The sequence below is a fragment of the Vulpes lagopus genome, chromosome 13, assembly GCF_018345385.1.
Source record: "Vulpes lagopus strain Blue_001 chromosome 13, ASM1834538v1, whole genome shotgun sequence".
In the NCBI taxonomy this organism is placed as follows: domain Eukaryota; kingdom Metazoa; phylum Chordata; class Mammalia; order Carnivora; family Canidae; genus Vulpes; species Vulpes lagopus.
This window is the reverse complement of record NC_054836.1, coordinates 29,995,798-30,023,298: the sequence shown is the minus strand read 5'-3', so window position 1 is coordinate 30,023,298 and position 27,501 is coordinate 29,995,798. Positions and strand designations below refer to the sequence as shown.

At 33.5% G+C, this 27,501-nt stretch overlaps 1 protein-coding gene across 1 annotated transcript in view; it reads left to right on the top strand.

The window, feature by feature from the left end:
- MEOX2 (mesenchyme homeobox 2) overlaps positions 1 to 23,359 on the top strand; it is a 65,130-nt gene extending 41,771 nt beyond the window's left edge. Inside the window, exons 2-3 of the mRNA XM_041727889.1 lie at positions 6,441 to 6,613; positions 21,827 to 23,359. Of these exons, the coding sequence (XP_041583823.1) occupies positions 6,441 to 6,613; positions 21,827 to 22,051 (398 nt within the window). The 3' untranslated portion in view covers positions 22,052 to 23,359. The remainder of the gene's footprint in view (positions 1 to 6,440; positions 6,614 to 21,826) is intronic.
- The last annotated feature ends 4,142 nt before the right edge of the window (positions 23,360 to 27,501 follow it).

Genomic DNA, 27,501 nt, shown 5'->3' with positions numbered 1-27,501 from the left:
CATGAAAATCCAAGTTCCAGCAAAAACTCAGAATTAGGTGCTTAATATTGGGAATATGAAGATGAGTAAAGAACATTTTTTAATCTTAAATTAGCTGGAGTCTAGAATTCAGAGAAGCAAAGCAGACATGAAGATGAATAAGAAACTCAATTTATTATGAGTTACCGCTATAAAAATACATTAGAGTTACTGGTGGCTTAACAAAAAAGTCTCAGAATCACGACATAAGTGCAAGCCCTCAGACTGTTAGAGGATATAGATTTGTCTTCCAGAATAAAAAACAAAACAAAACAAAACAAAAAACCTTTTTAGAAGCTCTCCTGTTCCAAGCTTCTAGCAGAATTGGTACTGAAAATTTTGGTGCCTTACTGCAAAAGCGGTGTGGTGTTTTCGGAAGTCATAAGAGATTTCCACCCTTTTTGCTCTATTGACAGCTGTAAACTAGAAATGTCACAATTCTGGTACTGCCAATTTACTTATTATCCCTAACTTCTGAAAAGAGTTTGTTTCCCTCTTTATTCTCTCAAGGCTACAGTAACACCATGGAACGCAAAGCCATTTCCTGACATAAGAATTGAGTAGGAGGTGAATGAGGGATGCCTATAGAAGTTTGCATCTTCTGCATGCCCTTGTCCATTGCTTCTGCAAGAATTGGGATGTAACGTGGATGCCAGGATTATCTTTATATTTGCTTCCAACTACTGAATAAATGAGGACAGTAGTATGTATGAAACATTTATATCCTACTTGAGGAAACAAAGGATCCACAACTACCACAGAATGTGGTAATCATTGGAAGAAAGGAGCACAGATCATTTGATGAGATCTCACAGGAAGGGTGCATTCTTTAAACTAATAGGATCAGGAAAATGTATGTCAAAAGCTCTTCACTAGGTGTTCCATTGGAGTGCAAATGGTGATTATTGTAAAGTCCTTTGCTAGCAGGCACAATTCAAACATGTATGTGTGCCTTCTTTTGCTGGACAGATGGCCATGATATTTCTGTAGTTTATGTTTTCTCTCTGGAATATAGCAAGAGACATAAAGTCAATTCTGGGCATCTGTAACCAGTTTCTAATCCTAGAAGTATGTAGCAAGATTGAAGAAGTTTACATTTACCCAGAAGACATATGCTGCTTTTGTTTTTGTGCTAAATACTTTGAACTTGGTAGTGAGAACTAAAATTATGCTAAATTTGACCCAAGTAAGTTGCATTGTATTTTCATTTTGTGTGTCTTTGCCTCTGCTTAATTTTTTTTAACCAAAATACTATTTTGTTTAAGAATATTTGGAATTGTACAATATTAATTTTATCAAAATTTGTTAGTTCTTTCTGTATTTTACTTTGTTTTTGTGGCAAGAGGAAGGACCATTAGGTTGACATCCTCTTATTATAGAAAGAACTACATAGTAAATAAATAATAAGAAGGGCAAGGTAATGAAATTAAAACCAATTGTTAACGTGTCATTCTTTAAAAACAAAGGGACTCCACTAAGAGGAGGCTGCAAGGTAAAAATGGATTCCTATATTTATGTGCACAAAGAGTAGGGAATTGAAATGAATTATTGACTGATAATCAAAGGAACAATGAGCAAGGAGGCTCTGTAGAATTATTTTTGCATGTTGAATTGCCATTACTATTACTAATACTAAACTAAAAATGGTCTTTGAAATTTGGGTTTGCTGAATAAGTAAAGAGAAACAATTATTATAGCTCTATGTTTTTCACATCAAAGGTGCAAGAAATAGTGAATGTTTTCAGAACTAATTCTTATTCTAGAATGAGTGTAGTGGCTTCCAATCATATTTTTTCCTGTAACATCTCAGTATATAATATTCATTAGTAATAGTAGATCACCATGCTATGGTTTTCAAATCTGGAGAGTGGATCATGGATTGGCAAGAGAATTTAAGAACCCCTGGGAAGGTTGCTTATTCTGGAAAAAAGTCCGGAGAAGCTGATATTCCTAGTCATTAAGAAGCTGGAGTAGCAAGTTGGATAAATTTCCCATAAGGTAGGCTATTTCCCATTTAAATGTGAAAATACTAGCACCAATAGGATTATTCTATAAATTTCCCTGCCTCCATCCACAATCCTTATGCCCATGTAATTATAATTATTAGCTTCCGATACCAACCATTTGTGCAGCTTTGTTAATAATAACAGAATATCTATCATTTTGAATAGAGTACAAAAACATCGATACAAGAAGTTGCAAAGGACTAAAATAGACAATGGCTTAGTATTCAATCTTCCTTTGGAGTATGGAATAAATATTCATTGTAGTCTAAGCTATAGAGACATTCCTTTACATTTTGATGTTTTACAGACATAGGTAAATTATGTTCCTCATTTAAACAAGTTAATAAGCTTACCCAGGTTAGCCAAAAAAATATACTCAATCATACTTTAATATTTCTCTTTTGCTAAAAAGCATTCTATGGCACTAGTGAACAGACCAAGCCCTTACATTACTTGTCTTCAATAAAACATTATTATCTTTTGGCATCCTCTTGCACTAGGGGAAATAAAAAGTCACATGTGGAGAAGTTCTAAATGCTAGACAGAAATGATCCTTGGAGGGCAATTTTTATCCTCCACGGAAGTATTGCAGACTTCTTCCATTAGCATAGTCCCAGGGAGCAAAAGGTTAGGGAACTGGGACTGCCAACTCTACCTGAACACATAAGTCAACATTTCCTCCAAGCAGCGAGGGAGTGTGAGAGTGCACCCACATGTGCCTTAAAGCATCTGAGACGAGAAACAACAATTGTAATATTTTACATTGGAATATACTGTACAGATGGTGACATTTTGTTTGTGGCTGTAGGGAAGAAAGTATGGCAGTTTCCAGATTCCCCCCTCAACACCTACCATTTGGCATAGGATACAGGAGGTTGAAGAAAACGGAGGGATATTTGCCTCAGTTGAAACAGCTGGAAAACAGATGGAAGCTGGTGTGCAATTTGCCAAAAGCCTTGTTCAAGCGTCCCACTCATTTTCCACCAAAGAAAAACTAGTCAGGTGATAGGAGTGGAGGTAAATGATGGGCTTCAGGACATGGATGGGGAAAAAGAAGAAAGACAAATTTTTAAAAATCCAAGATTATAGGAAATATAAGTGCAGAAATGTAGTTCCAAGGAGCATGTTTTCAATAGTGGGAAGCAAAAGTGGGAGCAATGTGGGTGAAAACCACAACAGAATCACAGATACACGGGTGAAAGTGTACACAGAACTAATTGACATTGGTGATACCTCAACTGTATTGGCATTCTCTCTCGAGTGATGAATTCAGGAAGCACACACCCACTCTTCATCAAGTTAATTACAATATAACTATCCCATGTGTGATTATGGTAAATGTAAATGTAAGTGTGCACAGTTCGCATTGTTTTAGTCACTGGATTATACTCTGTGAGCTACTTTGGTCTGGAACTCAGGCATTCAGTAAATTGCTTTTGGATTTAAATGTTGAATTATAGCCAGATTTTTGTTTAAATTCAGTCACTGGATATAAAAACCTTCTGTTGTATATTTCTAGTTATAATGGGCATGTATTTAGATCCACTCCAAATGACCATTTTTACAAGTATTGGCCCGAGTTCTGTGTGCTTGTATATTTGTGTGTGATGTGTGTACTGATTTTGAAGGACTTTTGAATACTACAAAAGTTAAAGTATTTCAAAAATAAATATAAATTAATAGGCTTTCCTCCATGTGAATTTGTTCATTCATGCTTATATAAGGGATTGTGTTAACCATGAATCATTCAAATTGAATTGCTTATGAGAAAAAATGCTCTGGCTTTGCTGTCAGTTTCCAGAGTTGCTTTACAGAAAGGAAAAGAGTGTTGTCCCCATATAAAGAATAATCAGCTGCAGATTTCAGACTGAGCATGGCTCCAAATTGGCATCAATACTTTTGATTCACATGAGAATATAGATCCTTTGAGAGGTACTTATCTGAGTATTCTAGGCTATGACTGAGTTTGCAGTCTGCCAGGACAATCAATGGAAACATTAAATTAAAAACAAAAATAAGTCATCAAGGTTTGCTTACACCTAATAGCTAAACGCTCTAAAAATGTAGGGGTTGGTAAATCTGTAGCTAAATAATAATAATAATAATAATAATAATAATAATAATAATAATAATAATAAATGACTGAAGCTTCCACTTTGAGTCAGGTAAGTTGGCATTGTGTAGGCATACCCTACCCGAGAGTTCATACATCATCTATTACAAAACTTACCTGGTCTTAGTGGCTTATTATAAGGTAAAGCCTATGTGTGACATATCACAAACTACTTTGCTCTGAATAAAGCCCTGCTTGCTCTGCCAACGTGGGAAGCCAGTCAACACAGGGGTAAGTGACACACCCAGAAATGTGGTCAGTGAAATCTGAGGAATTTCCGACTGTGCCACTGCTTCAGTGAATCATACGGTCATCCCTCAGAGGAAAAGTAATGGCCAGTGTGCCAAAATTTTGATGCAGACTTTTTGTAGTGGCTGCTGCTGCTGGACATATACAACTTTACATCTGGCCAACAGAGATTCTAGAAAGAGTCAGAATGAAACTGTTCACATCAGAGTGCCTTGTCTAGTGGATTCCCATTATCCAGGGCCCTCTTGACTTCAGTTAGACTTTCCTAGCCAGACAGAAAAGAACACTAATATATATATCTATAGATCTATAGATCTATATACATATACACATATATACACATATATGTATATAATATGTATATTACTTATCATAGTTAAACATCACTGGGTGAAGAAACAAATGTTGCCCCAAAAAAATCTTTCCTAAAGTATACCATTTTACATTTGTCAATTAAAAAAATTAAAATGTCATTCTTTGTAACCCCTTTTTTAAGAGATGGAGGAGGGGCAGAGGAAGAGAGAGAAAGAGAATCTTAAGGAGGCTCCATGCCCAAGGTGGAGCCCAACATGGGGCTCAATCTCACAATGCTGAGATCATGACTTGAGCAAAATTAAGTTGGCTTAGCCACCTGAGCCACCCAGGTACCCCACACTTTGTAACCCTTTATTAACCATCATTTTTCCTATATTGCTTTTCTTGTTTGGGTTCTTAGAAGAATTCTTTGTACTCCCACCTAATAAAGACATCACAATTTGTGTGTACATGCACAAAAATAGAGAACTGAAGTAATTTTTAAGAGACTGTAATTTTTAAGAGACTTTACCTTGATCATGTTGCTATTTCACTGAAAATAGATTCAACATGAATTACTAGAGCTGGTATGATTACCTGTTATTGGTTTATGTGGAATTTTTTCCAATATAGGCACATATTCTATTCTTCAGTATATTAAGAATGTCTTCTAACCTACATCTCAGGGATACGATAAGGATAAGTGAAATACTCTATGTTAATTATATCTTAAATGCATAGGAATAAAAATGGAACACTATGCTCCAAATTATTATTATTTCTAAATGGCATTATAAACTTTGGTGTTTGGATAGCCCTTTTAGGTATTGTGCATCTCTCTCTCTCTCTCTCCCTCTCTCTCTTTTAGATTTATTTACTTATTTTAGAGAGAGAGAGAGAGAGCATGCACACACAAATGGCAGGGAGGGGCAGAGGGAGAGAGAGAATCCTCAAGCAGACTCCCCACTAAGTGCTGAGCCTGCCACCAGGCTCAATCCCAGGATCATTAACCTGTGCCAAAATCAAGATTGGCTGCTTAACCCACTCAGCCACCCCGGCCCTCCAGTGTTGTGCATCTTTGTCTATCTCATACATAGTGAACAAACACTTTAAAAACTTTTCATATTTTGAGTCTTATGAACACAATTTTATTTATAGATTCCACATTAGAATAGGTATTATATAAAATAAGAGAATAGAATTGCTATTGCCCTCAAAGAGACTAAACTTAAATAGAAATTAAAAAGTCAGTAAATACACACACACTTTTATGTATGCTTTGTCTGATCTTGAACTGACTTTTATGGTCCAGTTGCTAAACATTCAAATTGCTTAAATATTCACATATTAAGTCAACACTTATTTTCTTAGGAATTAAAGAGTTCAATCATACCTAGATCCCAAGTATACATATTAAACAACTTATTAAACACAATTTTACATCCGAAATTGTTTTCTAGAGGTGGTTTATTTATTTATCTTTTTATCATATTAAGAGCAAATACATTTTTTGTTCATATTTTGAAAGAATATTAGACACTTTGCCAATTAGGTTGAGTCACATGAGAGCAGATCGAAAAAGTAAGAAATGTATGTTATCCTGTTGTGAGATCAGTCTTCTGTCTTTGCTCTCTGTTTCTCCATATCTAACATAGTACCTGAAAAAGTAGTTATTCAGTAAATGCTTCTGGTATGAATGATATGATTGTATGCATTTGAATGAATAAAGTCAATTTAATTCTCTCTTACATTCCCCCCAGATTCCCAGGAAGGAAATTACAAGTCAGAAGTCAATAGCAAACCCAGGAAGGAAAGGACAGCTTTTACCAAAGAACAAATCAGAGAACTTGAAGCAGAATTTGCCCATCATAATTATCTGACCAGACTGAGGCGATATGAGATAGCAGTGAATCTGGATCTCACTGAAAGACAGGTAAAGTTGGACATTGTTGTGATATGGTATTTTTAATTGTGTTGAGTCAACAATCTTCTCTCGCCATTTTTGAAATATCTAGATCTGTGGTTCTTAAATGCCATTTGTAAGACAGGTGTTCTGTTCCATGATGAAGTTTTGGCACAGCAAAATGGCAAAATTAAGGATAAGATAGCAGTGTTTTTAAGGAAAACTACATTTATTCAGTTTAAGGTATCATTCTTTATTCTGTATTTGTGTCCTTCCTATATATTTTGGTTTAAAAATAGTATTTCTTGTATATAATGATGGCATATAGTGAGCAATTCTTTTTTGCTTATATTTTAAAATCTCCTTATTTTGGTATAATAGAAAGCCAGCAACCCCATATTAGTTTCCTCTATTGCTCAGGACAGGGTTTGCTATGTTGCTGTAACACATTAACCCCCAGACCTCCATGACATAACAAAAAAGTTCACTATTTGCTCACTCTCCAGACTAACTTTACAAGTTCAGCATTATAAACAATCACTCACTCACGGACCCAGGCTGACTCTCTGGCATCTCGACATGTGGTGTCCTTGGTAACCACAGGAGGTAAGAAAGAGGTGGAGGTTCATGCACTGACCTTTAAATGTTTTCACCCGGAAATGACCCATGTCACTTCCATTTATACTCCAAGGTCCGGAAATCATCCGTGGTGCCACTTAAGTTCAAGGGGGGCTGGGAAATGGTGGGATCAAGGGCCCATAGGTCTTTCGTAAATATTTCCCAAATATTTTTGAAATGATATTGGTCTCAAAAATTTAAATTTCTGACATTGACTCATTTAGAGAACACTTTGCAATTATGAACGATCTGTGGACTCCAGTTGATAAAACCTAAAAGGTTCTTTCTTGGATTTTACTTGCTCCAGTAGTGCTCCCAGTGCATTCTTTTTATGGATTCTGATTTGCCCTGGGAGAATCTAGCTTACTGATGGTTAACAGTTGCTAATCTTTAGAAAAACATTCCTGAAAGGCAAATCCAAACATCTTTATGGACAGTGCAGTTATGATTGGCACTCCTAGGACTAGAGTCTCATTTCCTTTCACTGTATGCACCTCCTCCAGGGATCCCATCGGAACCAAAGAAATACCAACAGGGTGTGGACGTATGAATACTATCTTAGGAGAGCAAGTTATTTTATCCAGTTTCTTAAATCATCTGCTTTCCTTCTGTTAATTTCTGGATTTCAGCTTTTGTAGGGTATTTCTGGGGAGTGGGAATACAGAGAGAGACACTTTTATGTGGTTTTATTTATTGGCAGTTTATATTTTATTAAATATTATGACTAGTGCCTAAGTTGTGAAGCACAACATTTTCTTTCCCTTGAACTTCACAGACAAACTCCTCTCCATAAGTGTACAACATTTGGCATGCTGGAAAGGAGAATCCAAAATCTACATTATTGGACATCTGTTTTATTTTCATTTTTTTAAAAACTGGGAGCAGATAAAAAAAGGAGGGAAAGAATTACATATTTTAATGTTCTTATCCATAGACAGTGAATTCTAGGAAATGCAACCATGTTTTCTATGGTACATAAAGGAAACAAGCTAAGATTTGTTTCCAAGCTACAGAAATAATGGGATGCAGTACTATACTCTTAGTCAAGAGGGAATGTGAAGATTCTGTGCTTACTATTCTGGGGATGGCCTTGGTTACCTGTGATTTTCTGATTATAAAGCAGAAGTTTCCCTTATGGTTTAAAATAATTTTCTTTTTAGAAAAGCAATTCTATAAATTTGGTCTGGCAATTTTTTAGGTATTTTGGATATGTCTTCCTGAGTTGTCATTTATGGAAAAGGATGATACGTAATTTTAAGCAAAATACACACACATACAATTCTAATCTTTGTTTTTGTTTATCAAAGGTCCCTTTTCAATTTTGTTATCAGTTAGCCTTGACTATGTAACAAACATTCAAAAATCATAGTGGTTTCAACTAATAACCAACATTCAATTTGCTCACAGTTTTGTGGGTCGGGGATTTTGACTGGGCTCAATTGGATAGTTAAGCTGCTTACCTTACCTAAATCTCTCATAGAGCTGTAGTCATGTGGTGGGTTTGGGTTTGAAGAGCTGGTTGGTTTAAATAGTCTCAGCTGGGACATTTGTCTCTGTTGTATGTGGTTTCATTTTCTTCTAATAGGCTCTCAGACTTTTCAAATGGGGATAGAAGCATTGTCAGGAATAGAAGAAAAACTCCAATGGACCAAGGCTTTCAAAGACTCTCGTTATCTCATATTTACTGATGACTCATTGTCTAAAGCAAGTCATATGACCAAACACAGTGTCAATGTAGAAGGAGACCATTTAAGGAATGGGTATATGGAAGGAAGGTGACATTTGCTGGAGGCTGTTACCGAAATGATCTAACTATAGTGTCATAGGGGAAAAAACAAACAAACAAATCTTGAGATATAATTGGATTTTGAAAGAATTGAAATTTTGTATCGTGAAGATTTTTTTATCCTATAAATCTTTATTTCCAGTTTTTCAGGTTAATATGAAAAGGGGATGCATACATGTGGAATCCAAATTCCTAGTCAAAGTTAAGTCTTCAGAGGGCCACTATGTGACAGTGAGAAAAATTGAATTATTATGATAAAAATTTGAATAGAACAACTAGATTTTCCATTGGAATTTGGATTCTTAGGCAAGTAACAATCTCCCTAAGTCACAAAATGGAAATTAAAGCTAACTTCTCTTGCTTCTACTCAGGTTTATGTGTTATAATGAATATGAAAGAATTTCTAGCATTAACTGAAAAACACAACTGTCAATCAGAGGAGGGAAAACTTTTTGCCATTCAAGGCATAGTGAATTAATTATTTTGTAGCACAAACATTTGTTGAGCTAGATGCTAGAAATAAAATCTTGCTAAAATAAGCTAGACGAGTCTCTGCTAGAACTCTTGGAAGAAGCAAAAATTAAACAAATACTAGCAATTGTGATGAGTGTTGACTGTCATAAGAGAGGAATGACAGAGTTGAATGGGAGAACATTCCCTGATTATGCCAGATGTTTGTTTTTTTCCTAGACTTTTATATAACATGAACTATCTCACACTGAGAATCTGAAGACTTTATGTATGTTTTCTGGGATGGATTTTACTTTGCTAAATTTATCAGAAAAATATTGTATGCTATCAGTCATCATTTTTACTATTCTTGAAAGTCTGAATGCATATTTCTCCAAAATGCCAGAGCTCTTGTCCCAGGGAGATATTTTCAGTTTTTTCTGAAGCTTGGACTTTTAAAGTTATAAATGTAGAATTATAAACTAAACCCATTTCCTTCATCTTCTTTTAGTTGTGACATAGCAATTCCATTATTTTAATTTTTCATCAATGCTGTGCCTGCTTATCTATGTAATCTGTTATCCTAGCCCTATATATTCTTAAATAGCACCCCTTTTACAGGATTACCATATGTAAAATATTCTAATTGTAGACATGTACTTTTTTCATTTCCATTTCCATTCTGCAAAATTTATCTTTCCATACTTTAAAATAACCTGAGACTTAGATCTCACTCCATATTGAGCAGTGTTTTCCTTAACTTTAATAAAAATTTTAATCTGCTAAAATATTTTTTCTTGACTTGTAAAAGCTTTTCAAAACTCAAATGCAAAGGCAGAACTTTTATGTGTATAATGTAAAGAGAAAAAAATTAATATTAAATAATCTATAACAATTTATGGCAGAATAGTTTTACAGAAATAACTTTCTCCTAAAAGAAAACTTAATTTATAATCAGAAGTAGTCTCTAGATATACTTTCATGTAGGAATTTTATATAATTGCCTATGAAATATACCTATGTATAACTGATATGTTATTTGTAAATACTCTTACTTTGTTGATACCACTAATCAATATACTTACTACATTTTATTATAGGCCACATACATTTTGTTATAAATATTTACTATAAATAAAACATATTTGCTATGATGATTAGATTTCCTTTAAGGAAAAAAGTAAGATACATTAAATCCTTAACTATCACTCGGTTCTTGAACTTTCAACACTCTCCCTGAAGAATAGTTCTGTAATTTTACAAAGAAGTCAGATTCTTAATGTTTGTTTCTCCCATAATGCAATGCCTTCACAGGTCAGGGAAGTCTATAATCCCCTTTGAACTCCATCTGGTCAAAGAAGAAGAAGAAGAAGAAAAAGAGGCTCATTCCACGAAGTTATTCCACCTTAGCACCTAAGTATTAAAGAAAATTACTTTATGCTAAATAAAAATGGAGATACTAGAACACAGTCGAGCTTCATATATTTTTAGTTATATAATGCTGTTGTGTGGCAGTTACCATTCCAGTATTTACCAGCTTCTTACTTAAGAGTTTCCATTTTACAATATATTCTTGTCTACCCTTCTCAATCAACAGCTAATAATCCTCAATTGGCAGAGCTACCTGGAATATTTTGAAGGCCAGTCAGTCTAAAGACCCTCCTTTCCCAAGGTATTTTTACATTTGACATGCTTATTCTGGCCTTTTCATCCATCCAGACACACTTGGAGAAAGCTGCTGCCAATTTTTTAATATCTCACAGTGGGAAGAAGAGAGAAGGCAGCTGCATGAAACTATAACAGGAGTGACAAAATGGACATTTTTATATGGCCAAGACTGCCAAATATAGAAAGTATGGGAGATCCTTTCATTTCACAAAGCTAATCAAAGGTGCAATGTTGCAGATTTGTAAACTAGCAAAGATTACTGGAATAAACAAACCAAATTCAGGATCCCTCTCCCAAGGTAAATGGAAAATCCCACCTAGTTGGATCATAGTTCATTAGTGGAAATGAGACGGATTATGCTTTGTTTGTTACTCCTAAATCATTAAATGGCCCAATGCCAAGTATTTTCAAAATAGGCATCCATTTTTTGGATCACTGTGAAGGAGAATTTTCCATGTGCCAAATAAACACTGGTTTTGACTTTTGCTCATCAATTTATACAATACTGTGCTTTGCAAGTTTATTTCTACAAATTCTTATAAATACTTTTAGTTATTTAGCTAATGAATTATTCTCAATGACTAGATATATTGTCTGTTTAAGGTAATTCAGGACTACTTGTATAGCCAATGATGTCAGAATATTTCCTCATTTCTTTAAAGTAGTATTTAACAGTCACCTAGAGTATCAATAAGACATTTCTTTGCTTAAATTATGGTATCTGCTATTCTAAAAGATTAAACATGTGGAGCTCCTGGATGGCTCAGTTGGCTGGGTATCGACTCTTGGCTTTGGCTAAGGTCGTGATCTCAGGGTTGTATGTTAGATCACTGTTCACGTCAGGTCTTGTGCTCAGAAAGGAGTCAGCTTGAGATTCTCTCTCTCTCTCTCTCCCTCTCCCACTGTCCCTCCCCTTGCTGAGGCTCACTCTTGTCAAATAGGTGAATATAATCTTTAAAAAAATAAAAGTAAAAAAATAAAAAATTAACATGAGTTGACTCTTACCGGAAAAATGATAATTAGCATAAGGTGGAGGAGTTGATGGTGGAATATGATAGAAACTTCATTTGTAATGGAAAGTGGTATTGCCTGAGTACTGCTGTTATTGTGGGGTTTTTTTTTTTAAAGAAATGCAGATAGGCAATTTACAATCTTTACTTTTTAAAAAAGATTTACTTATTTATTTTAGAGAGAAAAAGAATGTGAGCAGGGGGAGAGGCAGAAGGAGAGGAAAAGATAGAGAGAAGCAGACTCCCCACTGAGTGAGGAGCCTGACACAGGAATCCATCCCACAATCCAGAGATCACCACCTCAGCTGAAATCAAGAGTCAGAGACTTAACCCAGGTGCCCTGGGACAATGGACAGTCTAAAAGGCAAATGCAGAACTATCTTACATACTACAAAACAAAGGCTATAGTGTAAGAAGCATAATGTAAGACAATCAATTATAAAACAAGATCCATAAAGAAAAGTTCAATGAATTAACCCTCTCCTAAATCAATTTTTAGAGATATTACCTGTATAAAGTAGAAGACTGAGAAATAAGCAATTGATCTCTAATAATTTACAAATATAAATACCCAACATGAAATAATGTAGAAAAAAATTTCTGAAAAATAAGGTCTTACCTTTATTAATATAGCCTTGAGAATATATAACAAATCAATTTTTTAAATGTTAGATGGATAGAGATAGCAAATACAGATATGTATCTATATGAATATATACACATACATTCACATGTATGTCTGTGTATATATATATGTTTATATATGTAAAATTTTAGAAACTTTATTAAACTTGCTCTATAGATTCTTGCTATGAGCATTCATCAAACTGATATAATGAAAGAATAAGGATAGTTCTTTTTAATCTCAGAATTGTCACATTTTATTTCCCAATTTCTTCAGTAAGGAAACAAATGTATAAATTTATGCTTAATCAGTAAGTCAACTTAACATTCCGAAACATAGCATGCATTGCATCACAAGATCACCATTTTAAAATGTAATACTAGAGAAAGAAATTTCTACTATGAAAGATTATTCCTTTTCCACACTGTCCTTGAATACATGTGATTTTTTTCATGTCATCTAAAGGAATTCTAAAACTAAGAAGCTTCTAGAAATTTTGAGGAGCCAGTTTTGTGCTGGATATTTTCAGTTCTAAAAAGATATTCTATTATATATTTTTTAAAATATTTTATTTATTTATTCATGAGAGACACAGAGAGAAGCAGAGACACAGGCAGAGGGAGAAGCAGGCTCCATGCAGGGAGCCTGATGTGGGACTCGATCCCCAGTCTCCAGGATCACACCCTGGGCTGAAGGCGGCGCTAAACCACTGAGCCACCCGGGCTGCCCAAGATGTTCCATTATTGACATATGTTTATACGGCAGTATATTCATATGGTCTGTGACATCTATAAACTAATAAATACAGACGTAAGAGAACAATTTGTAGAGGATCTGGCTGTTAAAGACTTTCTACCAATTGGTTGTCATAGTTCCATCACTCGTCATGAGAACCTCAAAAATGCATTCAATTTGGAATAGTTTTTAGCCTCAAATCTCTTTATCATTTCTCATTTTTAATGCTGGAAAGTTATTTTTTTTAATTTTTTTAATTTTATTTGAGAGAAAGCAAAGACAAGCGAAGGGCCATAGGAAGAGGGGGAAGCAGACTCCCCGCTGAGCAGGGGTAACATGGAGCTCCATCCCAGGACTCTGAGATCATGACCTGAGTGGAAGACAGAAGCTTAACTGGCTGAATCACTCAGGCACCTCTGAGCAGGTTTTTTTTTTTTCCGTTTTTTAAATTTTTGAACTTTCTCCAGATATTAGGTTATTGACTATTTTTTGTGGTCAGTGCATTTGAATATGATAGTAATTACTATTGCACTTTCTTAAAATAATCTTAGATATAAGAAAGTGATCCCTAAATCTAATAAATGAAATGATGAGTGTAGTGAAGGCTCATAAATATTATGATATTATAATAATGAACTTAAGCTTGTCTGGAAATAATCAGAATATTAATTTCATTAGATTGAACCATAGGAAGTTGCCTATTATTCTACTGTCTTGATAAAAATAGTGTATTCCTATATTTCAACCACATATTTGTATTTGAGGAGTTTCCCTTAATTAGATATGACTAGAAGAGTCTGCTCATATACCATATATACCATATCAAAATGGTATATACTGGTTGTGATATACTGCTATTGTTAAACATCATCCCAGAGATTAGGCAAAACGTTGAGAGCGAAGGCCATCATTCTAGTTCATCTTAGTGGTGTGAACAAAACAAATAAACAAATACCAGTAGTGGCTCAGGATACACATATTCTATGTATTAAAGATTTGCTAGTCAGGAATTTTTTAACACAAATAAAAGACAAAGGTGCCTAATTTAGTTTTGATATTTCCACACAAATTTACTAAAGTCATATGTTCATACTATGCTTAGGTAAACAATATTTCACTTAAAATAACTAAAAGGTATACCTACTTTTAAAATGCATAAAAAGTAGGATTAGGAAATAATAATTTTCACTATAATATTATTCAAATAGGCCATTTGTATTGAATTTCCTCAGGTATGACAGAAAGAGGTATTGTTGTTAGTATCTATTACTACCATGACATTCCTAAAAGTCAATTAAAAGGAATCACTCCTCTGAGAATTTTGCTCATCATGTAAATGGCTACTTTGGCTGCATTTTTGGAATTGAGGCTGTGCTATATTGGCTTGTAATAATACCCATAACATACAATTTAATATGGAGAATTTTATTTGTTGCCTCAAAAAAGTTTTCTTTTTTTTTTTTTTGGAGTATATAATTTGCTATGGCTCCCAATAGCTAATGTGTATTCAGTTTGTTTCAAAATATGCAAAATAGTAAATATTTTATGACTACATTGGTAAACCTAATTCCCAAGTATTCTAAATAAGAAAAAAAAAAGGAGGCTTTGAAACTAAAAACTAGAGAGGCGAGGAAATGATTCATTTGGTCCTAAACATTATACTAAAATAGAGGATAATCATGAAAGGCAGCCCTCTAAACAAGAATTCAGGCTTTGGCCATGGAATATATCCTAATACCCTTCATCCTCCCACACACACAAACTGATACCTCCCCACCCCATGTTGCATGGCTGTAGAAACAGCACTGTCAACTGTTTGCTACCACACACTGCTTGGAAATAGCTGAGGGATTCCTTCTCTTAATCAGATATAAATCTATTCAAGCAGGAAGAGTATTTCTTTTCCTCATTTTTCATCCTTACCTTATGGAGCATTCTTGGTTCTAATTATTCAGTTCAACTTCTGACTTTGCCACTGAATTACTTGGGTAAGTTTTTCTAGGGTGTGTTTACCTTGGCTAACTAGATCAGCTGCCATGACCAAATTTAATCACAGGGCATGTGATTAAATCTGAAAATTGTACTTATAAAATTATTCTTCACATGTTTTTACGTGGTAAAGATGTGAATAAATATTTGTTAGATAATGTCTACAGTATTTCAAGTGCCCAGATACAAATGAAAACAGTTAGAATGTTAAATCTACAAATTCCAGATGTTTAAAAACCTCTAGATATGTCACTGAAATATTCAGTTTTCATCCAGATGTTTGGTGTTACGATTGTTTCTTCAAAAGACAGACATTTATGGTGTTATATAAATATGGGTTATGACCTTATGTAGTCCAACATGCTATCAATTTCTTTGCCTCTGGCCATCTTAGAAAATTGTGTGGCAGTTGCAGATGCATATTTCATTTGTGTTATCCTGTGATATATTGTGAGCCCTGAAAGGACAGGTATTATGGACTTTTATATAGAAGACTGTAATATGAATGACTACATAAATTAAATAAAAAGGTAAAACAAATGTTTAGCAAATGGCAGCATTGATTTCACAGTGTTATTAAGGACAAAAAGATGATTTCCAAATTCTGAAATACATCATTCTAACAAATTGACATTTGGCTGCTTTCTTCAGTAAAAGCAGTCAATATATGAAAAAATGATTTTTCTGTTTATTTAAACTAGTTTGATCATCCAGGCAATGTAGATACTAAGGGATATCAAGTATCATGACTTCTTCATGCTAAGCAAATGTTCTAAAAAGTAGGATGTATAGCCAAGCACTTTAAATATTCACTACTATAACACAGTAGGCTATTATATATTTGTTACTTTTTAATATGCATATTTTTGAAAGCTAGCTGTATGCATAGATATTAGGAGTCTCTCAAGTTTGTTTCATATTGCTTTGATTTCATGAATAGTAGTATTTTTTCATAACTCAAATTCTTGGGATTAAAATTTATTTTTATCTGAGTTGTTAATCATACTTTGTAACAAAACAAAATGCATCTTGTATGGAATCTTGCCCATAGATCCAAGCTTGAAAAAGGAAATATTTGAAGAAACAAAAACAAAAACAAAAACAAAAACAAAAATCTCACTTATCTAGTACCTTCTGGAGAAATTGTATACTACAAGATAAGATTGGCTTTAGGACTCCCAAAATAATGAAAATTCACAAAATTTTCATATTATGCTCCAAGCTAACAAATACTTACATATTTGTTTAATTATATGCAGAATGTTGGTGGCCCAATTTCCTGGAACCTACGGTATTGCTCTAGGTAGCTAGGACAAAAATCTTGGATGCCAGTAATATCAAGAACATGAGATTCACAGAGGAAAGAAATAATTTTCTATAATAATTATGCGTCAGTATTGCAGTGTGGAACATTGACTGTAGGGGTAGAGTTGTTTACTAATCATGGACCATTGGGAGAATCTCTTAATAGTTAATTAGCAATGATACCAACTAGAACAACAAATGGTTTAAGGATATTCTGTAAAATATGAAGTTAATCTTCATATCAAAGGCTCTTATATACAGTCAATAAACTGTTACTTATGTGTCTTTTTCCTTGACTCTGAATGTCTTGAGGGCAGCGACTTTGTCTTATTTATTTGTACATTTCTCACTCTAAGCCCTCCTATTTTTGATCTAACACAGTGGCTGTTGCTAGACATTCACTAATATGAAGTATATGAATGAATAAATGGAGCTTGAAAGTCACCAAGGAGGGGATCCCTGGATGGCTCAACGGTTTAGCGCTGCCTTCGTCTCAGGGCCTGATCCTGGAGTCCCGGGATCGAGTCCCACATCAGGCTCCTGGCATGAAGCCCGCTTCTCCCTCTGCCTGTGTCTCTGCCTATCTCTCTCTCTCTCTCTCTCTCTCTCTGTGTGTCTTTCATGAATAAATAAATAAAATCTTAAAAAAAGTCACCAAGGAAATGTGAGATTAGTTTTACTCTGTCTAGTTTATAAATGCAGATTATTGTATGAAATGCACATGAAATTTTTAATCAAAATAAATAGCATGTTTATTTTTAAAAAATGAAGACATTTTAATACTTTAGCTAACTTACAAATAAAACAAAACAAAAGCTCTTTTTTTCAATTCAACCAATGAAGTTAGAATATAAAATGATACTAAATTAAATTTGTTTATTTATAAAACTTTGGTATTAATATTCTAATGGAAATATTGATTTATAATCTATTACTGTTGTAGATATGTTTTTAATACTATATTGCTAGTGGAAAACATGCTTTTTCCCAAAATCTTTCTCATTCCAATTCACCTCAAAATTTTATAGTATATTTGCAAATAAGTCTGGACACACTGACTTTTGATATTTTGCATTCTTCTTTTCAATATTTATAAGATGTAGCCATTATGTATTTGTTGCTGTTTTTTGTTCTGTTATGAATTTCATTGAGTTCTGGTATCAAATATGTAATTTAATCTCTAAAGAAAAATAGTATATAATTACTGTATAAGTATCAAATGCTTTTCATATGTATCTACATGTATGTGTCTTTATGCATCATTCATAAATGTATGTATAGATATATAGCCACCATTGAAAACTATAAACGTATTTTATCAGTCTGTTTTTTAAAAACTGAAGTGGCAAAATTTCACATGATAACAGAAAACAACACAAAATAACCTATAAAACTTCTAAAATCAATACCATATTCTTACATTTTTCTCATTTAGAATTGCATATAACAGATCTTATACTGTTATTATAGAATTACTGTACCCCTTCTCCCAGAAAAGGAAATAAGTGTAGATTTTAAAAGAAATCTATTCCTCCCATTTTCTGCCAAGATTATTTTGACTGAATGTTTCAGCTCTTGGTGACAATGATGATGATGTGTTTCTTCCATCTGGAATTGTCCATGGAGAAAATGTCCCTATGGAGAATCTTGAAAGGCTCATTATTCCAATATTACAAATATGAAAATTGGGGTAGAAAAAAGTATAATTTTCTCAAATTCACACAGAAACTCAGAAGTGAAGCCAGGAGTAGAACACAACTCATGTGGAAAAGATCTAATGCAACATGCAATGTCAAGCTTACAAAGGTAATTAAATTGAGTAGTATAATTACCTAAATTATAGTACAGGAAATAGTGTCATATTTACAAACCTAATTATATCAAGTAGGAGAATTACATGAATGATAGTAATCATATGGATGGAGTTCACATATTTTATATGCTTTACTTTTCTATTCTAAATACCTAAAATGTAGGAGTTTGAAATATAACAGGGGGAAAAAAAGAAATATAACAGGAACAGTAACAACAAAAACCTAATCTGAAGCCAAACCACCCCAGGTTTAAATTCTGGCACCCTATTTCCCCTTCTGAGTAATCTTAAACAAGTTACTTAACCTTTGAGTCTCAACTTCCTTATCTATAAAATTGGAATAATGTTAAAGATATCTGGAAAAAATCGTGACTATTAGGAATATTTTATATACAACACCTATAGTATAGTTGTCTAGCCTTAAATAGGCATATAATAAAAGGTAACTACTGATCATTCAGTTATTAAGTAACAATAACACATGAACACCCATCAGCCAGTATCAGTTGTTGTTGTTGTTTTTAAAGTTTATTTATTTATTTTTTTTAGTAATCTCTACACCCAACATGGGGCTCAGACTCATAATCCCGTGATCAAGAATTGCATACTACACTGACTGAGCCAGCTGTACAGCCCAATCAACTAGTTTTTAATAAATCTTCTTTTACTACATTTTCTGAGTTTTTAAACAATATTTTTCAATATTTTATTATTTTTTAAAAATTACCACATGGATTAATATATATGTATGAGTAAGGTATGATTATAAGAGTTCAATTATGGCTTCATAGATCAATGAAAATCCAGAGTGGAGAAATGTGTTAGTTAATTTTTTTTTTTTTTTTTGGTACAAACATCTGAGGAAACTACTAATTTTGAAGAAGTATTGTGATTTGAAGACCACTAACATAAATACATTTTTGGAAATTTATTTCTCTTCACCTTTTCTTTAGCACAGTGCATTTACAGAAATTGACATTGTTTCTTAATTGGAAATGGAGAATATTCAAAATATTCCTGAAGTAGACTAAAACAGAACTATATCTACCAGATATAAAGACATTATGAAATGTAAAAATTCAGACAGTGATTTGGTCATAGAGTTAGAAAAATTGAATTCATCAATAAAGCTATGCATACATGGAAACTTGTTTTATGACAGAGTTGAAATAGTGATCACTGGAAAAAGTGTGGACTCTTTAAAATAGTTTTGGGCAACTTGTTATCCATATGGAATAAAATAAATTTAGATCTTTTCTTTGCAATGTATACTAAGGTCAATTATTTCATGGATTAAGCACTTCAGTTTGAAATATGAACCTTAAAACTCTTAGAAGAAGACATAGAAGAATATCTAATAACCTCAGCAGAAAGAGGGTTCTTAATGAAGACATAAAAGTGATAGCAATTGATAAATTTGAGTATATTAAATTTTAGGGTTTCTGACCAAAAGATACTTTAGGGAAAAAAAAAAGACTATAAATTGAGAGAATATAGTAGCAGCCATCTAAGTGCAAAGTGGTAATTTATCATTCAGAACATAGTTTAAACATCTGTAGAGAAAAACTAAATTAAAAATAATTTAATGCAGGGACACCTGGGTGGCTCAGTGTTGAGTGTCTGCCTTTGGCCCAGGGTGTGATCCTGGGGTCCTGGCATCGAGTCCCACATTGGGCTCCCTGCATTGCGCCTGCTTCTCTCTCTGCCTATGTCTCTGCCTCTCTCTCTCTCTTTCTGTGTCTCTCATGAATAAATAAATAAAATTTTTTAAAAATTCAATGCAATTAAGACATATAGAGGCATTTCACAGAAGAAGATGTAAGTATCATTTTAAAGTTGTTTTACTTCATTAGTAATCAGGAAATGTAAAGTAGGAAGAACATGGTAAGATAACATTTGTAGTCATAATGGAAAAAAATTGGTAACTCCAAACAGAGACATAGGTGTAGATCAATAATAACTCTTACACATTTGACTCTATGTGTGTATGTGGTAGCTAAATTGATGCAACTTTGGAAAACACTTTTCTGCATTATAATGTTAAGTTGAATATTCATACACTCTGCGACCATTGATGCAACCCTGGATATACACTCAGAGAAGTTCCATCATATGTTTATCAGAACACAAATGTGAAAATGTTTATAGCAGCATCATTTATAAAAGGGGAATAAAAAAGAAAAGAATTCAAGTGTCCATGGACAGAAGAATGGATAAACTGGTATATTCACACAGCAGAAGAGTATGAAATCATAAAGAATGAGTGATTGTGGGCTCCTGAGTCAACATGGATATAGGTCAAGAAGCCTGTAGTTAGAAACATTCCATTTTGATAAACAAAATTAAACAGTACATTTTCGGGTCACATGTTGTACACAAACTGCTGTTTATCTTTGCTTGTTACATAAAGGCTTAGAGATGATAAGCACAAAATTCAGGCTTGTGGTAACTTTGAGTAGAATAGACAGATCAAAGCAATGTGAAAGGAACATAAAATTCCTCCAAAACAAGATGAAATGATGTCAATTCTCTTCTGGTTCTGAAAATAAATGGTCAATTAATGCATAATTATTTTTTGTTTTATGATATGTGTACTCTATTAGACTTATTCAATTAAATTTTAGAAGGTAAACGTATGTTTACAAAACTGATGTGAAATATATATAGTTCGAAATACATAGGGTATAAGAGCACTCACACTGAGCTGGAATGGTCGCATAAAGCTTTGTGAATGCAGCAGTGGACCGCAGTGGCACAGAATGGTCCTTCATGATGTAGCTTCACCAGTGGCTCTTTGAGTATGTTTTAAATTCGTTCAGGAATTTAATCTCACATCTAATAGCTAGATGTGAAGTTAAAGAACTTGGGAGGAAAAAAAGTATGACCATGATAATAATTTAGATGTTAGCTGATATTCATAGAAACTCTTTATAAAGCCAAGTACCTTTGAGCAACCCCAAATGACAGAGTTCTTTCCCATCTATTTTTTTATATTGCATGTCATAAAATATGAAATATGGCACTTTGTAAGTATCTTCTGAACGTTTAAATTACTATCATAAATATGGTATCTGGTTAAATTCAGTGCTCATTTATTTTCATAGTCACTGCTTCACAGTGTCCTTTGTCCAAGTCTATGAGGGGCTACTTTTACATTGACGACCCAAAAAGGAAGGGAAAAATGCCATTTCATTTTCTTTCTTTTTTTTTTATTTCTTTTATTTGTTCCTTTTCTTTGTTAAAGGTGAAAGTCTGGTTCCAGAACAGGAGAATGAAATGGAAGAGAGTAAAAGGAGGACAACAAGGAGCTGCTGCTCGAGAAAAGGAACTGGTGAATGTGAAAAAAGGAACACTTCTCCCTTCAGAGCTCTCGGGGATTGGTGCAGCCACCCTCCAGCAGACAGGGGACTCTCTAGCAAATGAAGACAGCCACGACAGTGATCACAGCTCAGAGCATGCACACTTATGATACACAGAGATGATTGGCTCCCTTCTCAGGAAAGAAATGTTGTGATGGCAAGCCTTACTCAAACATCGTTTACACAGAGAGAACACTAGGACAGTGATTTTTTTTTAATATTATTAAATTCAGGCATCTCCAGTCTGTTTTTCATTTTCTGATTTATAAAGGGTTTACACTAAGTGCCGCTTATGAAAGATGCTTCCACAGTGAAGATGGAAGTGAACTTGCTTAGACTATTCCAGATGTGTTGGTCGTGTGTGTGACAGTAAGCAGGTCTGTTTGCTTTTGCTTGCACTGAAAATTAAATTGCTATCAAGAGCAAACTATGAGACATTTTAATTCAAGATGCCTCCAGAGTGAAGATGCAGAAGATGAACTTGCTTTGAACATTCCAGATGTACAAGGTCATGTGTATGACAGTGGGCAGGTATTTGCTTTTGCTTGCACTGACAATTAAATTGCTATCAAGAATAAACCATGAAACATTTTATCCTGAATAGCCACAGTGCCTGAAATCACTCTTAAGTGGATAAAAAATGTATTTTAACTCTGTATATATTACCCTTAAGTCATTTTCCTGTCTTCACTAAGTTTAGCGATGCATTCATATTAGCTGATGAAAACAGGCACTCACGATGACAACCAGAACCAGCTTCCTGTCTGTTTATACACTTTGTCATCCCAGAAACAATCCGCACGTGCTTACTTGTGTTCAAGTAGAGAAAAATACATTAGAGTCTGATAGGACATATTCTTGTACCACAGACAAAACAAATCTTATGTTGCATTTTCTATCAACTGCTGCTAATATGTTATTATAAAACTTACCTAGCTCCTCAATTCTTCCTATCTTATAGCTTGACAAAAAATTTAGGATCATAGGCAAATCAGTTAACTTACAGAAAGAGCTTTGTATGACAGACTTTGTCTGATTTTGTTTCTTTAAAATGCTAGCTGTTATATGATTTAATTAACACGAAAAAGGTATCCCCTTGATTGGTATTGGCATTAGACAAGTTGCAAAGCAAAATTGATTCCTCACGTTGGTAGAAGATAAAATTCTGAATGTCTTCAAATGAGATTCAGTAAAAACATTATTTTTTCATATATGATGTATTCATGCAGAACAACAATCTTTGTATTTTGTAAAAAAAAAAAAAAAAAAGGTGTTTAATAAATGATCCTTTGTAAATAATTTTGGTCTCCCTACTGTGATTTCCTAAATTTTTACACGTTTTAATGTAAATACTTAAAGTCCCAAATTCATCTGCACTTATGTATATCCAGATGATCAGAATAAATGAATCATCTATATTTTTTTCTCTGGTTTCTGACATTTTTTACTATGAAAAAAATCAATCCTTGGGTAATCAAAGAACATCTAAGAATACATATATATAAAGCTACTTTCCTGCTTAGAAGAAAATGCCAAATGGATTTTTATGTGTATTTTGTGAAATTAAAGATAAGAAGATAAAAAGTAGCAGTATATGTTACAATGTGGTAAAGGGAGCAGTCACACATATTGAAACTTATATATATTAGATATGAATCTATGGATTGTTCCAAAGTTCAAATATCCAGTGTTTTATATGTGAAAATAAGCTAAATTGGCTAATCTAAATTCTAATAGACATTACCAATGTAAAATGTTAAGGATTACACTGATGTATTTTTGTTTCATGCATGATTACACATGCATTGGATATCTAAGTTCTAGTGATAACTTTATAAACACTATTTTTCATTTGTTCCATATTGTAACCTAAAATATTTAGAAATATCCAGCAGCTTCCTCTCCCCCCTAATTAATTCAAAATAGAATAGAAACTAATCAGTAAACATTTCCAAAACCTCATTATTTAATTAACTTCATTTGTTTTACAATGGTCAGACTGACAAAAAAAATAGATTTGAATGATCTCAATTTACTTAGTCTAGCATGATATGTAGAGTATTCAAGAAATTTTAAAAAATTAGATTGTGTATATCACATTTTTCCCTTTGTGTAATAAATGTTATCAGAGCAGTTAGTAACATTTCTAAATTAACAATGGGGGCAGGAAAAAAAAAAAAAAACAATGGGGGCAGAGACCATTTACATCGACACCTTCCAGGCATAAAACAAACACTCTTTTATCAATCACTTGAATGAATACGAAGTATATTTGTACTGATGACATCTACTTGGGTGGACTGACTTTCCTTATTGTAAGCTTTAAATTCAAAACATCTTGACAAATTGAAGAAGTGGGAAGATATAAATCGAATTGAGTTCAATAGGGACAAAGTGGAGGATAATTCATTGCGGCAGGAAAATAATTTCCAGAAATAAGAGGAAAAGACTGCTTAGGGGTAGCTAAAGAGAGAGCTAAGGGTTGTGGCCAAAGAGAAAGATATGAGAATTACAATTTTGTAAGATAAATGGAGTAAGAAAAAAGTGATTCTGAATAGTTATGACAGTTAGGAAATGTGAGGTATTTGCATTGTGGACTTTATTAGAGAGTTGTGAACTCTTCTAAAATGATGTAATGAAATTTGACTCCAGAGACCATGAAGAATCACTAGGCAAGATGGACCACTGGCTGACCAAAAGGGGGCATCATTTTATTCATAATAGATTAAAATGATCACCATATAAGATGTTGAAACATGTTAGCACAATGACAACACATTGACAAGTAAACAAGCAGGCCAGATTAATTTTAATTAGAACTTGCTATCTTTTTGGAGCATTTTTGTATTCTTCTATCTTAAACAAGGTGCTTATGTTTGCTAGATAATATGCCAACTTTGTTCTAGAATTAAAATCCTCATAGGAAATTTAATAAGATGTTCTCATGTACTATCAGGTTTAATTTACTCCAGAAATGGCAAAATCTTAAAGAACTTGGTTTTTATTATACACTGGGATCCTGGCTTGCCATGGTATCTTTTCACATAATGCCTTTTTCATGTAATTCTGTCTCAGAACTTGTAGCTCTGTGGAAATTTATAATAGCATGAAAGTACCTTTCTCTGAAAATAGTATGGAATCATGGTTAGAGCGATTTTTCCAGCAGGATTCAGAAGGATGAAACACTACAAAGTTTTTCCAAAAGCTGATCCACATATTTTTAACTCATTGTTAACATGACCCCAATTACCCCTTACTTCCCATATTTACCTAGGGTTGTCAGCCTATATTTTCCCTTTCAGAGACCTAAGACGTTAGTTTTCCTTTTTTTTTTTTTTTTTTAAGAACTGCATGCATCTAAAATAACCCCAACACAATTTTAATGCACTCGGTGAATGATTACATAAAATAAATGTAGTAATGGCTCATAAAATTAAATAAGGGTTTTCCTTGAGATAATAGGATAAGAGCGAAGGGCAAATAGAACAAGTAAATTACAAAAATAAATATTTTATGTTCTTAATGCTACTAGTTTCCAATAACCTTTTATTTTTTTTTTTTTTTTTTTTTTTTTTTTTTTTTCCAATAACCTTTTAAAAAATTACTAGCATAATTATAATGGCAAATGCTAATTTCTTAGGGAAGCTTTGAGGAACCTATGGAACTAAAATAAAATCAGTAGCATAGAGTATCAAGTTAGTGACTAGAAATATTTACTGTAATATGTTTCCACCTTTATTTCTAAATATACTTAGGCTGATGATTTTTAAGAATAGTCACTTATGCCATGACCTATTTTCTAATAAGATGTCATTAAGATAATTCAGTTAATATTTGAGGTGAGAGGTATTTAGATTACAATGCTATCAAACATGAATACTTAATTGGTATAGTTCTTGAACTACTTGAGGGATATTGTAATTATATTTTCTTGGCAGTTCCTTTTGTTTTGTTTCAGTAAAATGCAGTCCATAATTAAAAATAAATTAATAGCTACTTAAAATCTAACATTTACTTTGATATTCAAAACATTCCAAATCTTATGCACATTAGGAATCTGCAGCATTGATCTGCAAAAAGTAAAAGTGTTTACAAAAGTGTTTTAAAAGTGGAGTTTCTTGTTATGTTTCCCTATTTCCTACCAAAAGCTGACCAGAATACTGAAGAATAGGCCTTCTCATGAGTACCTCAACATTTCTGCTTTCAATTCTTGCAAAACAATGCTAGAGGTAGTACACAAAGGATTAAACCAAGTCCAGAAAAAAAAAATTGCTATGGCAAACTCGGCAAACCTATAAATACATATTTCAGGATTTAAATATGGCTTTTCTTTAAGTAATTGTCTATTATATATTTTTACAATATTCTTATCCTGACATTTAAAATGGTTGAATATTTTAAGGGTACATTCAGAGGTTACCCTTTTTTCTTTTTATAGCTTATTTTTCTCCTTTATAGCTATTATTCAAATCCAGATTCAAACCAAGGTCAAGAAAACAATCGAGAAAAATTTCGATGGTATCATAATGTATTTAACCAGCTCAGTAAATCTCCATTAAAATATTGTTTACTCCTGTTAGAGATGATTTCCAGGGGCACCTAGGTGGCTCTGTCAGTCAAGATTCTGACTCTTGATTTCGGCTCAGGGCACAGTCTCAGGGTTGTGAGATCCAGCCCCAAATCGGGCTCTATGCTCAGCACGGAGTCAGCTTGAGATTCTCCTGCTCTCTCTCTGCCCCTCCCCCACTGTCTCAAATAAATAAATAAATAAATAAATAAATAAATAAATAAATAAGTAAATATTTTTAAAAATATATGTTTTTCCTAAAAAATTTTCTAAAAGACAATGAATTTGCAAATACAAATTATTATCACTTCTGCTTCACATAAGGAGCGATAAACAGTGATTTGAGTATATAGTAATATCAAGTTTGGGCTGTGCTTTCATATTTCTGTTCTTTATGAACAAATGAACTGCTATAAACACATATTTGATTTGAATGAAAAATAAAGCACATGGTTAGGAATAATTACACTATCCCAAAATTATTATTTTTTATTTTTATTTTTAAAACATTTTTTTTTAAATCTTTATTCATCCATGATAGTCACAGAGAGAGAGAGAGAGAGGCAGAGACACAGGCAGAGGGAGAAGCAGGCTCCATGCACCGGGAGCCCGACGTGGGACTCGATCCCGGGTCTCCAGGATTGCGCCCTGGGCCAAAGGCAGGCGCCAAACCGCTGCGCCACCCAGGGATCCCCCAAAATTATTTAAACATGGATTATGTTTCTTCATGTGTGTGACATTGATAATTGAAAACATTAAATATTATTTTCTTATGTTTAGTACAAATGTTAATTTTGAAAATATATCACTACTTGCCCAGTTTGATGAAATGTCACACCTAAATTACATATTTAAAATCAAACTACTGGGATGGCTGGGTGTCACAGTGGTTGAGCATTTGCCTTCCACTCAGGGCGCGATCTTGGAGTCCCGGGATGGAGTCCCATGTCAGGCTTCCTGCATGGAGCCTGCTTCTCCCTCTGCCTGTGTCTC